Below are 14,817 nucleotides of genomic sequence, written 5' to 3' on the forward strand. Positions count from 1 at the left end.
ACCAGTCAATCGCCTATATACTGTTATATACTGGGTACCACATACTGTACAGCACCAGTATCTATCTGTTCAGACATAGCACCATTATATGATGGTCTTTTACGGCGAGTATATCCCAAACTCTATATTTTAACTGGAAAAGTTGGGGGGGGGGGGGGGGGGTCGCCTTATAATCCGGAATATACGGTAATTGCTATTTGCTGGCGATCGCTAAGGGCTCTTTTCCACTAACAATTGCCTAATGCAACCCAAACGATTGTGAATTTTCATCAATTTTGTATATGTGCGATTGCGATTTTGCATTTATCTTTTAACATTGAAGCGCAATTGCAGTTAAAAATCGCTTCATGAACCAACTGCGCTTCACATAAATGTGAATCACAGAAATGGAAAATACTTCCTGCAATTCCCATTTTAAATTAGAACCGCTGGCATTTTGCGATTGGAATCGCGCTCGGTGGAAAAGAGCTCTCAATGTGAACACTGCCATACACATTACATTCAGTAGCCTTTTTTTTTTAAATGCTAGTGATCTCCAGCAATTGAAAAAGCTGCTGAAATTGCTAGTAAAACGCTTCAGTGTGAAGGAGGCCTTAGATGCGCACCAGTTATTATTATTTAGTATTTATGTAGCACTGACATATTCAGCAGCGCTGTACAGAGTATATTGTCACTTAAAGTGGACCCAAATTAAAAATACAAGATTTCAGAAATAAAATCTATTTTCTAAATTATAATGATAAATAGCAGCCTTTTTTCAGCTGCATGACGACAAATATAAAATATTTTACATTTATTGGGGGAACCCCTCCCTTCCTTTCATATTGCCAGGACAGAATCCGGCAGACTGGTGGAGTAGGAGGTGTCCAGCAAAGGAGGAATTGCTAATGGCTGCCACCTGTATAACCCTAGTTATGCAAAGAGAAGGGTGAAAACCATGCACTGAAATGCTCATAGGCTTGAAGGAGTGTTTATTTATCTTTGTATGTGTCGGAGTGGTGCAACTAAATATTTTTAATAATAAAAAAAAATGTTTGGTTTGGGCCCGCTTTAACTGTCCTCAGAGGAGCTCACAATCTTATCCTACCATAGTCACATGTATCGTAGACTAGAGCCAATTTAGGGGGAAGCCAATTAACTTATCTGTAGGTTTGTGGGATGTGGGAAGAAACCGGAGTATCCGGAGGAAACCCGCGCAGACACAGGGAGAACAAACAAACTCTGTGCAGATAGTTCCCCGGCTGAGATTTGAACCGGTGAGCCAGCACTGCAAGCCGAGATCCCCAACCATTACGCCACCATGACGTAGCTGCGAAGATAACAGATCTATATAGGTGAGGTAAGGCCCTGGGGGCTGACGTACTGCTGGCCTGGGAGAGGCGGGCGGAGCTGCGTGTGCTGGGCCGATATCCAGGCAAGTTCATCAGGATATCGTTATTGATGCTGTCGTCAGAGGAGGAGGGCTCGGCCTTCACCAGAGACTCCTGGGACGGCAAACTGTGGATGGCCGGGGCAGAGACGGCAGATTTAGGTTTTCGGCCTCGTCTCCCCCCGCTGCCCTGCTGGTTGACATTCTGGTGGGAGATGGCCGATCGCAGGCTGTAGAAAGAGGCGTTGGCGCTCTCCGCCTCTTGATCCACCTCTTCTTTTGTTCTCTGAGATAGAAAAATAATTAATTGAGTGTTGTACCGCATCAGCCAGCATTCAAAGCAGGAATTTTGAATCAGGATGATTCCATTTATTGGCAAACTGTAGAAGAAAAGTTTAAAGGGAACCTAAACGGAGAAGGATATGGATTTTTCCTTTTAAAATAATCCCAGTTGCCTGACTCTCCTGCTGATCCTGTGTCTCTAATACTTTCAGCCACAGCCCCTCAACAAGCATGCAGATCAGGTGCTCTGACTGAAATCAGACTAGATTAGCTGCATGCTTGTTTCAGGTGTGTGATTCAGCCATTATTGCAGCCAAAGAGATCATCAGGACTGCCAGGCAACTGGTATTGTTTAAAAGGAATCATCCATATCCCTCTCAGTTAAAGGATACCCGAAGTGACATGTGACATGATGAGATAGACATGTGTATGTACAGTGCCTAGCACACAAATAACTAGGCTGTGTTCCTTTTTTTCTTTCTCTGCCTGAAAGAGTTAAATATCAGGTATGTAAGTGGCTGACTCAGTCCTGACTCAGACAGGAAGTGACTACAGTGTGACCCTCACTTATAAGAAATTCCAACTATAAAACATTTTCCTAGCAGAAAATGGCTTCTGGGAGCAGGAAAGAGATAAAAAGGGTCAATCGTTCATAGATTTTAGCGCTGGCATACTTCAATGAATGTGTCATTGAGCAAAAACAATAAAACAGTTGAATATCTTAAAAAGTCATTTTTAGGAGAAGGATTGTTTATTTCATGAGTTTATTTTCGCTTTAAAGAGACACTGAAGCAAAAAAAAATATATGATATAACGAATTGGTTGTGTACTATGAATAATTACTAGAAGATTAGCAGCAAATAAAAAATTCTCATTTTTATTTTCAGGTATATAGTGTTTTTTCTAACATTGCATCATTCTCTAATATGTGCAGATTACACAACACTCAGCATTCAAAATGATTCTTTCAGAGCAGTCTGTGAACTAATGACCTCTCGTCTGGCAGAGAAAAAGAAAATAGTTCAATAACAGTTGAGATAATAAAAGTCAGAAAACAGCCCTCTCCACGACTTTGAAAGTCGTAGAGCTTAATGGCTTTTTTGCATAGAGATAACAACTGGAGTTTCTTAACTCTTCCTGTACTGGAAACAATTAGACTGATGTATCTGATCTTAAGGTTTTATTTCTTAGCTGTACTACACATACAAATCATAATATCATAATTTTTTTTTCGCTTCAGTGTCTCTTTAAGTGCGTCAATAAACGGTCTCATCCTAATTCAATGAAAATCAACTCAGTTTCTCTATCACAGATCCAAAGTAAAGGAAATATGAAAAAAAAAAAAAAAGTTAAATACTTTCCTACGGACAGGAAAGGCTTTGGATCCTATAAAGCAGGGATGTCAGACCAGTCCTACGAGGGACGAGGTCCTCACACATTTTTGACACAGCTCAGATTAATTGATGGGACTGAATCAGGATAGGTGTGGTCCATCAGGTAGAACACATTCCTCTCTTTCTCAGTCCATCCTAAAAACTGGCATGGATCTGGCCCTCCAGGCCTGGAGTTGGAGTCTTCCCTGTCCTCTCTTGTACCCCTTGTTCCAGCATTGTCACCCCCGTTTAATTTACCACCTTGGGAGGCTTTGGAACCACTCAAGTACCAAAGTGCTTCCAAAGATAGGCGACTCCGTACTGCGCATTTGTGACTATGCGCACATAAGCGCGCTCATGCATGCGCCGTACAGAGCTGCCTGTCTTCGGAAGCACTTCCGAAGCCTCCCCAAGGGTGCACAGACGTGTATTCCACCAACTGGTCGAGTATAGATAATAGGGGTGACAAGGCTGGAACAAGGGGAGCAAGAGAGGAGTGGGAAGGCTTCAGGATCCAGAACCTTCCCCGTCTATAGGGATCTAACTTTTTTATATTGCCTTTACATTTACTTTAGGTTATGTTAATTTTAGACAAATTTATGTAACTTGAAACAGGACTTGATTGGTTCAATCACAAACACCACATTTGCATAAAATCAAATTTGTATACCACCAAAATGACGAGCATCTGACTGAACATCTCTCTCTCTCTCATGTGTACAAACACCAGGACTGCAGTATAAAATCCAAATGCTCTAAAGCATCGAGAGACTCCCCTCTTCTTAGCAAAGTATCTCTTTTTTTTAATTCTTATTCACCTCCGGTTTGCTTTAACTGCAGATCAAACCCTAGTAAAACGTTGCCAGGAGCGTAACCGGTTCACCTGGAAACTATGTGGCATAGCCCCGCCATTCGGACTCGCGGCGGTGCTCTCCCTCACCTTGGTCATGGTGATGTTGATGACTTGGGTGGTCCGCCTGCGGGCGGAGCGAGTCTTCTGGGTGGAGTCCAGGGAGAAGTCCGGGATGGAGCCGAGGCTGCTGTCCATCTTGGCCTGCGAGCGGGTGGGGATGGGCGTGAAGTACAGGCTCTCCAGAGACTCCACCTTCTTGGGGAGGCGATTGGACGAGGAAGAGGCGAGGCTGTCGTCTTGGGCGGTGGGTGGCTCCCGGCGGGCGCGCTCGTTCTTTCTGTAAGTAGAAACTCTAATGAGGGCATAAAACGTGAGAATCAGACAATTATCCCTAACGGACCGACAGCGATACATCATGTTTATAGCGGCTTGTGGAAACTGTACCAAATTCAGGTGACATACGGAGCAATATATCAGTTGTCATAACATTTAAAGCAGACTCAGAACTTTCTCTCTGCTCTAAACGATACACAACAGCACAATAACCTTTAAAGTGTAACTGTCGGGCATAAAATCAATTCTTTATTTTGTAAACAAGTAATAAGGATGCTAACCAGGCAATCCAAAAGTTAAATATCACTTTGTTTTCTTATCCATAAAACATTCCACAGTTTCTCTGGCTCATATTTGGTACATCTGCCGCACAAAGGAAGTTGCAGGGCATGCTGGGTTGTCTTTTTCTGCTTCTTTACTTTCCGCTCAGACTTCACTAAAGCAGCCTGATTGGCTGAAGCTTCTTTCCCTCCTGTTTTCCCCTCCCACACCTCTGTTCCTCTCTGATTGGTCAATATTTCTCATGCTGAGACAATGCGCTTTCTATAGTGGAGGGCGGGCAATGCATACACAATCAGGCAGAGGAGAGTAAGGGAGGAAATGACATCAAGATTAGCCACAGTTAAAATGGGAAATGCTAACAAGGTTTTTTTTTTTTTTTTTTTTTTTTAACTATAGAAAAATCACTAAAATTAAAACGTGGACAGTACAATACATGTGTTATGTCAGTAGAGCAAGTATTTATCTACTTATATATGTGTTTTTTCTGAGATAGTATGGCTGACAGCTCCTGTAATTGTACCTGAGGTGACATGTGACATGATGGGATAAACATGTGTATGTACAGTGCAAAACATTAATAACCAGGCTGTGTTACTGGTTTTATTTTGCTGCCTGAAAGAGTTAATTTCTAGTTATGGAAGTGACAGCTTCTGTCTTGTCGGGAATATAGTAAACATCACTGATAAGCAAATTACAGCCATAAACATTTTCCCAGCAGAATACAACTTACAACTTCTGAGTGCCAGGAGAGGTAGAAAAAGGTCAATAGTTCATTTATTTTCATTAACGGACACAATAGGCTGCCACCGAGCAGAGACAACAAAATATTTAATCTACTTTGTAAGTGTTTAACCTCCTTAGCGTTCTGGACGAGCTGAGCTCGTCCAGAGATGCCGGAGGCTGCCGCTCAGGCCCTGCTGGGCCGATTTTCACAAAATAGAAAGGAACACACGCAGCCGGCACTTTGCTAGCCGCGTGTGCTACCTGATTGCGGCGATGTGCCGCGTGCAGCGGCGAAAGAGGGTCCGCCCAGCGCAGCCGGACCAAACAGTTCCGGCCAGCGCTAAGGGCTGGATCGGAGGCGGCTGACGTCAGGACGTCCATGACGTCACTCCGCTAGTCGCGGCCCTTCTTGTTACTTCTGATCGCCGGAGGCGATCAGAAGTACGCATTAGGAGCGCCCTCTAGTGGGCTTTCATGCAGCCAACTTTCAGTTGGCTGCATGAAATAGTTTTTTTTTTAATTAAAAAAAACCCATCCGGTCGCCAGCCTGGCGATCTTAATAGAACGCCAGGCAGGTTAAATTAAATATAAAATAAAACCATAGGATGTCTGAAAAAAAAAAAGTATTTTTTAAGAGTAGGAGGATAAATACAATTGCTTATCTCATCAGTATGTTTTCCCCTCGGGTTCACTTTAAGCCCAAATTAGTTTTGAATTCAATTATTTCATTTGTCTTTAAAGGGACTCCGAGCAGTGCAGAAACTATGGAAAGATGCATATCATTTTAAAGCTCTCTTTCTCCTCTTTCCAATGATATATAAACCGCCGCCCTACGCCTTTTAGTTTTCGCTATTTTTGCGATTGGAATTGCAGCGGCCGGGATTTCGATCACGAAAGTAGAGAAAACTAAAAGGCGCAGGGCGATGATTTAGGCGTCGCCAGAGAGAGGAGAAAGAGAGCTTTAAAATGATATCCATCTTTCCATAGTTACATTGTATTACACAGGGCGACTTTTTCTCAAAGTCAGCAGCTCCATTCAGCAGAAAAAGTCGCCCTGTGTAATACAAGTAACTATGGGAAGATGGATATCATTTTAAAGCTCTCTGTCTCCTCTTTCTGACTTTAGTTTTCTCTATTTTCGCAATCGAATTCACGGCCGCGGCAATTTCAATCGCGAAAATAGCGAAAACTAAAAGGCGTAGGGCGGCGGTTTATATATCATTGGAAAGAGGAGAAAGAGAGCTTTAAAATGATATGCATCTTTCCATAGTTTTTGCACTGTTCGGAGTCCCTTTAACGCAGCATTAATTTATTTGTAAAGAAACTGCCAGATCTTGCCAACATCATCACATGGACGGCCGAGTGGGGCCTCTGGGGCAAATTCCGAGAAAACCATCCAGGTTGAACCCCCGTTACTATTTAGCATTGCATTAACTAAACATTATACACAGAGGCTTAACTAGAAATCACTGGCCCCCCTGCGAAACTTTGGATGGGGCCCCCTCCCGCCAAACCTCAAACCTGCAGAGAATAGAAAGCTTTTTCTCTCCGTGCCCAGAATCCTCCAGCATCACTACAGGACACATCCACATCACTTGGGGAGGGGTAGAAAAGAGCTGTACACAAGACCCTGATGAACACTGAATAGGGACTGTTTACAAATCTTTGTACGATTCCTTATCAGTGGCTGAGCAGATGCAGTCATTAGAACAGTTGTGCAGAGAGCAGAACATTTTTTTCTCTCCTTGCCCTTAGTTGTCATTTCCTCTCAGGACAGGGCCCCCTGTGGCTTCTGTTCCCCCTCCCCCCCCCCCCCCTGCATCCCTTGCAGGGTCTATGGTTACACCCCTGTATATACACACACATTTGTTATGTTTAAGAAGTGTTTTGGATATGTTGCGCATCATAATATTTTTAAATGAAGCTTTGCTTTTATACTTTATTGCTTTACTGCCCAAAGCTTCTTTCCTCCCTCACTTATAAGTAGAATTCTATGAAAGTATGGCCACATGGTCTATGACAGTATGGCCACATGATGACAGTATGGGTCACACGATGACAGTATGGGTCACACGATGACAGTATGGGTCACACGATGACAGTATGGGTCACACGATGACAGTATGGGTCACACGATGACAGTATGGGTCACACGATGACAGTATGGGTCACACGATGACAGTATGGGTCACACGATGACAGTATGGGTCACACGATGACAGTATGGGTCACACGATGACAGTATGGGTCACACGATGACAGTATGGGTCACACGATGACAGTATGGGTCACACGATGACAGTATGGGTCACACGATGACAGTATGGGTCACACGATGACAGTATGGGTCACACGATGACAGTATGGGTCACACGATGACAGTATGGGTCACACGATGACAGTATGGGTCACACGATGACAGTATGGGTCACACGATGACAGTATGGGTCACACGATGACAGTATGGGTCACACGATGACAGTATGGGTCACACGATGACAGTATGGGTCACACGATGACAGTATGGGTCACACGATGACAGTATGGGTCACACGATGACAGTATGGGTCACACGATGACAGTATGGGTCACACGATGACAGTATGGGTCACACGATGACAGTATGGGTCACACGATGACAGTATGGGTCACACGATGACAGTATGGGTCACACGATGACAGTATGGGTCACACGATGACAGTATGGGTCACACGATGACAGTATGGGTCACACGATGACAGTATGGGTCACACAGCTGGGAGATTGCCATCACGTCTATCAGAACATTAAAAACGAAGGGTTGTCCGCAGGACATTACCTGGTGGAGTTCATGGGATTGTCCTCGTCACTGCTCAGGTCCAGGCTGTCGGCACTGACGTCAGGGTGGCTCTGGGTCGCCCGCGGCGGATAGAGCGCTTCCCGACTCTTCAGGGCGTCTGTGGCCACCTGGGATTTGCCGTGTTCACGTAACTGGCGGTCAGCGTATTCCACCTGCAGGTCGGATTAATAGATTACGGTAGCTGCAACTCCTGCATTACACTGACCACAGACCGGACCTCCTGCCCCCCCTCCCGCCACAAACACACACGGGGGGGATATTGTTGAAACGAAGATTCTCCAAATTAAAACGAATGGAGTGCCTGAAAGAGCCAAAAGCATATGGAGTGGTCCTGGGTGCTGATGTCCAGCATGGTAGGAGTTTCAGCATATATAAAACAGAAGGTATCTGCGATTATTCAACTTGGCGGCATTAGGGGGAAATTTGGGTGCATGGTGGCCCTTAGTGGTCGCCACAGCGTGCACAATTTTGCCGCAAATCACGGCTATGTGGCTAGAAAGATAAATTTGGGTGCCTGGAGCCACCCAATTAGCGGCAAGATGGGACGTTTTTCAGCACAGGCTTACATAGCGGCCGTGGAGCACACCCCCAACCCCCCTCGGTCTTAGGGTTAGGCACCACCAGGGCAGGGGTTAGGGATAAGCATCGGTAGAGGAAGGGTTCTGAGTGAGAGTAGGGTTAGGTTTAGCAATAGTAAACTATCAGTAAATAATACTGATATTCTACTATGGAAATTTAATTGCAGAATATCGCTAATTTTAGCAAGAGCCTACTACCGGCAGACTCAGCGCCCTTTTTTTCCCGCGCGTCTTTTTCATGTACGCACGTTGCCCACACTAGATAAGGGTCAAAGGTCAGCGACTTCCTGGAGTCGTGACCTATGACCGGACCAGATTACGAGCTAGCAGAGGATCATAATAGGGGAAAATGTTCTGGAGACCTTCAGGATACTTATGCAAGGCCTGCCTGTATATAGGATATCCTGTAAGGAAAGAACAGTGAGGAGTCTGCACCTGGGCCTCCAGGGAGCGCACTTGGCTGGTCAGAGTCTTGCAGGTCTGCTCGGCCTCTTTGGTCTGCAGAAGGGAAAGCTGAAGATCTTTGTTGAGCCTCTCGGATTCCTTGCGGAGTTCCTCGTTGTCTCTGCGCAGCTGCTCCTGCTCCCGGGTCACACTGTGCAGCTGGTCACTCAGCTCCTGCGCTTGCTGTTTCTTGGCATCGTAGTGCACCTTGGCCTTGTCCATCTGAGGGGGCGGGAACACACAAAAGACCACCCCCCTTGAGGACTCAGCAGCAAATCAACATCACACAATCATGTGCTACTCTGTACAGATCTTGTATCTAACAGCAAGGTTCAGGCAGGGTTCACACTAGTGTTGTACGCAACGAGTAATCAAATTTTAAATTAGATAGTGCTGCTTGCAGCAGAGGGGGAGGTTAAAGGGGAACTGAAGTGAGAAGAATATGGAGGATTTTATATACATTAAGGTCTGCACACCCAAAAAGTAATCATAAGCTGCGCTAAAATCTGCATATATACCTGGGTGCCATGTTAAACGGACAATACTGTAAATGAATAAATAAAAACATGCACGCCAGAAAGTCCATTTACCCCAACAGCAGCGCTGTTTCGAGGCACAACTGCCTCTTGATCACGGGCAAAGCAAGTCCAATGTAATGGAGCAGATAAGCAACGGACGCCGCCTTGCATCTCTGCATCCGTTGCTTATCTGCTCCATTACATTGGACTTGCTTTGCCTGTGATCAAGAGGCAGTTGTGCCTCGAAACAGCGCTGCTGTTGGGGTAAATGGACTTTCCTCCATCTCTGTATATACAGGATACTGATGTATTCACCATGCTGCTAATGTTTTGTATGTAATTGGGCACTGTTGTGCTATGTTTTACTGTATCCTGTCCTTGTGTATTGGGGCTTAATTGTACATTGTGTTTATTTCTTATTGAAAAACAAGAGCATTTGAAATTCAATTCTTGCTGGTGTGCATGTTTTTATTTATTCATTTACAAGAATATGGAGGATGCCATATTTATTTCCTTTTAAACAATACCAGTTGCCTGGCAGCCCTGCTGGACTATTTGGCTGCAGTAGTGTCTGAATCACACCAGAAACAAGCATGCAGCTAATCTTGTCAGATCTGACGTTTGTCAGAGCAAACGTATTAGAGGCAGAGGATCAGCAGGACAGCCAGGCAACTGGTATTGTTTAAAAGGAAATAAATATGGCAGCCTCCATATACCTCTCACTACAGTTGTCCATTAACTTAGCTATGCCGACGCCTACAGTTGATAAGTTCCACCCCCGGTCCACATAACTCCACTACTTCCTGCTTCTGGATTTGAAGGAGGAAGTAGTGGAATTAGGTGAACCGCGAGTGGAACGTGAGACTATCTGGGATCATTTCATTTAAAAAAAATTAAATTATCTTTGGAATGTACCATAGACCAGTGTAAATCATCAGCTTTAACACAAGACCGGTGTGATAATTTCTGGCAATGTTATTTCTGCAGAGAAGGTAAGTAAACAACATTCATCTCCCTGCAGAAGGGTTGAGGGAGGCATACCTGGGCCTTGTAGTGCTCCACAGCTTGAGTTTGTTTCTCCAGCTCTTTCTCCAACTCTGCCAGCCTCTTCTGTTTCTTCTCCACCTCCTCATGGGCTTCACTGTCCCTCTGCTGCAGGGAGAACACAGAGAGAAAAGCTGTGATAGACCATAGCAAAACAGCACAAGCACTTTTTTTTAACTACGCAGCTTGATTTGCACTTCACATTCACTTAGCAGCGATAGAACAGTGGCACCATGCCCATTTAAAACCCGCTGCGCGCACATACGTGCTTGGACGCAATCACACACTTTAACACCCTGGGAAATGGTCTGCACTTATTCTATCTCATGGGCTCTGCACAGTGTAGATCTGCACATGCACCCTAGTAATTTATGTTAATTTCTTATTAGAAGCAGAGGATCAGCAGGGCTGCCAGGCAACTGGTATTGCTTAAAAGGAAGTAAATATGGTAGCCTCCATATCCCTCTCACTAGAGTTGTCCATTAATCAATTTGTGTATATACATCGTATATTCCGGCGTATAAGACGACTGGGCGTATTAGACAACCCCCCTACTTTTCCAGTTAAAATGTAGAGTTTGGGACATACTCGCCGTATAAGACTACCCCTCTTCCAACGCACACCAAATAAAAATTAAAATAAAACATCATATATTGGTGCTATGTATGAACAGATACTGGTGCTGTACTGTATGTGGTACCCAGTATATAACCGTATATAGGCGATTGACTGGTTGGATTGGTCAGCTCTCTGTCTACCGGTTTATCAGAGCGGTATGGAAGAATAGATCGTTCTGTGCCCATAAAACACGCCTCTTTCACCCTTCTGGCCCCGCCCTTGTATCCTATTTACCTCCTTCTCTGCCTCTCAGATCTCGCACATGTGCGCCTGCGTCGCTTTACTACAGTCCTCAGCAGCGAGATCTGAGAGGCGGTAACAGGACAGGGCGGAACACCCGGCATCAATGACACCCGGCGTATAAGACGACCACGGACTTTTCAGAAGATTTTCAAGGGTTAAAAAGTAGTCTTATAAGCCAGAATATACTGTATTTATTTATTTTTATTACTTTATATTTACTTGTTGGCACCTCTCATATTGTTTTTTGTAAGCAGTATGCTGACCACTTTACATCGTGTCATATCTGCAGTGTTGTCCCATGAAAAGATACAATAAAATAAATGACAATAACGTGAGAGGTGTACTGATATTTGTGAGATCCTGCATGTATAATCTGGCAGGAATTTCGTCAATTCTCCAATGGATGTGTCAGGTAAAGCAAGTTTTACCATTTAGAAGAGAACTGTGCAGAGTGGGCAGCTGAGATGCTGGCGGTCACTTCCTGTTTCAGAAATGGGTAAGTGCACGGAAGCTCATTGTGTTGTCCTTTTTTAACTACTTGCTGTCTGATCCATACCAATTTGCATGAATGCGGCGGCAGGCCCAGGACCGCTCCACGTCGCTTGGCGTGAATGGCTTTCAATGGGGCTAGCAGGAGATCCGCTTGGAAGGCGGAGCTTTAGTCTCTCAGCAGCGATCGCCACTTGGAGACTGTTAGACGGTGAAACCGCTATCTATAAACATTGTACAGCGCTGCGATCTACAGCTGTGCTGTACTGGGGACAGCCATGTGACACGGCTGTCTCCCTGGAAGGCACAAATGTGATCGGCTGTCATAGGCTGAAGCCTATGACAGCCAATCACGCTGATTGGATGGCGGGGGGAGGGAGGGATATAAAATAAATAAAAAAAAAAATGTAAAATGTATTCAAAAATGAATCAAATAAAAATGTATTTAAAAAAACAAAAAAAAACCCAAACAAACAAACTGGGTAACGATCAGACCCCACCAACAGAGAGCTCTGTTGGTGGGGAGAAACTTGTGTGCAGAGTTGTGCAGCCCTGCAGCTTGGCCCTAAAGCTGCAGTGGCCCAATTACAAAAAATGGCCTGGTCACTAGGGGGGTTTAACACCAGGGTCCTCAAATGGTTAAATCCCTGCGTCGCCATAGACTTACATGACTTCCGGTCCACCGCGCCTTGACGCTTGGCAACATAAGTCTATTTGAGCGTTGGGGATGCTGCGGTTATGTTACTTCCGCCGCATCACCCAGCACCGGCTCAGTATGAAAGTCCCCATAGACTTTCATTGCCCTGCGGTGTGGTGCTGTAAAATTACCGCACCAGTGTGAAACCACCCTCAAGCTTCTTACTGTAATGTAGCTATACTGGGAATGTCATCTGCAACCTTTAGTTCTTTTTACTTGCGTGTCACATGGTCCACCTCACTGACCCGCCCACCAGCTGAATCCAGAGAGGAGACAGCGGCAGTGGCGTTTACAAATCACATCCCTTTACAACCAACCTCATTGCTATCAGAATTTGCCTAGTTCAGTCTTGATTCGGTTAGGCTTTCCCCAGGAGTCTGCAAAATTATATCTTCGTAGCTTTACTTTTATATTTCACCCTACAGCCTTGTGTCATCAGTGCACCTAAAAAGTACACTTTAATGCACTGCACTCAGGTGTCTGCGTACAAAAAAAAAACAATGACAGACATGGTCCATGCACAGTACCTTGAGCTTCTGCTGCTGACTACGGATGGTCTTCTCCTGCTGGCTCAGCTGCTTGTTCAATTCCTGCACCTGAATAAAGAAATCGCTTGGTCACACCTTAAAGAACAGAACCTGCACTGGGCAACAGACATCACAAGCAGAAGGAAGGGGAGGAGGGGGCTTAAACTTAGCACAAGGAAGTCTACTTATGCCAGCTGTGGGTGTAGTAATAGCTGCAAAGGACGAGACATGTGGGCAGACCACACCACTAGGCGGAGTGATCTTGCAAACACCATCAGAGGAAGGATTGAGGGAATGGTCTCCTTTTCTAGTATCCCATCTTAAGGAATCAAACGTCAAGATCCAAATATTCTTGTGTTCTACTTTCTACAGGCCATCTTTAGATCAAAATACATCAATGCCTTGATGAGACGTTTTAATGGCGTTTCCTCACTTCCTCTCCACTGGACCACCAGGGATATAGCTAAAGCTGAGGAAGTTTACAGAGCTCACGGAACCAGGAAGTGGAGGAACATCTCAATTTAAAGAGTGCCCCCCCCTGTATAATGTAAGGGGTACCTGGACGGACATGTGACATGATGAGATAAATGTTCTTACATGGGTCAACACTCAACAGAACTAAGCCAATTTGCGCCGCCCCCTCCACAGAATTAAAACTCCACAGGTCTGAATGACTGTTCAGACTGCGAAGCTCTTGCAAGGCAGAGAGACAACTGCGTGAAGGCAATAGACAAAAAACGGTCAATCGTTCAAAGTGGGGTTTCAAAACACCTGAAACGGTCATCATTCAGCTGAGACTATAAAAACTTGAATCTTTTTGTTCTTATCTTATAAAGCAGTCGTATGGAGCTGCTCAGGCATAATAATGAAAGCCTTGCACGAGCAGGTGTGATACTGCGCAGGTGCGAGCCACACTGTGCGCATGCGCACTTACACAGAGGGTAGCGCCACCCCGAGCAATCTATGTGGGGGTCCAAGCACAGGAACGGAGGGGTGTAGGAAGATCGGAGAAGCCTCTGGATACATCCACAGTCTTACAATACTGAATTAATGATCTACTTTTTTATGCGACTTCAGTTTTACTGTAAATACAAAATAAGACTGTGGGATTCCAAGAAAGTCTTATAATTGGGACTATACAGAAGACACAATGGTTTGTCTCATCAGTTTTCAGCTCAGGCTTGCTTTAAAGGGATACTGTAGGGGGGTCAGGGGAAAATGAGTTGAATTTACCCGGGGCTTCTAATGGTCCCCCGCAGACATCCCTGTGCCTGCGCAGCCACTCACCGATGCTCCGGCCCCGCCCCCGGTTCACTTCTGGAATTTCCGACTTTAAAGTCAGAAAACCACTGCGCCTGCATTGCCATGTCCCCTCGCTCTCATTGACATCACCAGGAGTCTATAGCACAAGCCCAGCATAGTCTGTGCCTGCGCAGTACGCTCCTGGTGACATCAGCGGAAGTGGGGACACGACAACGCAGGCGCAGTGGATTTCAGACTTTAAAGTCTGAAATTCCAGAAGTGAACCAGAGGCAGGGCCGGAGCATTGGGGAGTGGCTGCGCGGGCACTGGACGTCTGTGGGGGACCATTAGAAGCTCCGGGT

General features: G+C 45.2%; 1 protein-coding gene across 3 annotated transcripts in view; it reads right to left on the minus strand.

Annotated features, from left to right (window-relative positions):
• Positions 1-14,817, minus strand: part of NUMA1 (nuclear mitotic apparatus protein 1) — a 98,471-nt gene that overhangs the window by 7,681 nt on the left and 75,973 nt on the right. For 2 of the 3 annotated variants that reach the window (XM_068266544.1, XM_068266545.1), the window contains exons 16-21: positions 13,214-13,282; positions 10,637-10,747; positions 9,069-9,299; positions 8,035-8,207; positions 3,965-4,229; positions 1,364-1,655 (exon numbers count right to left, since the gene is read on the minus strand). In XM_068266544.1, coding sequence (XP_068122645.1) covers positions 1,364-1,655; positions 3,965-4,229; positions 8,035-8,207; positions 9,069-9,299; positions 10,637-10,747; positions 13,214-13,282 — 1,141 coding nt within the window. The remainder of the gene's footprint in view (positions 1-1,363; positions 1,656-3,964; positions 4,230-8,034; positions 8,208-9,068; positions 9,300-10,636; positions 10,748-13,213; positions 13,283-14,817) is intronic. The other variant, XM_068266546.1, reaches the window with a different exon arrangement.

Source organism: Hyperolius riggenbachi, chromosome 2 (genome assembly GCF_040937935.1).
Source record: "Hyperolius riggenbachi isolate aHypRig1 chromosome 2, aHypRig1.pri, whole genome shotgun sequence".
Classification (NCBI taxonomy): Eukaryota; Metazoa; Chordata; class Amphibia; order Anura; family Hyperoliidae; genus Hyperolius; species Hyperolius riggenbachi.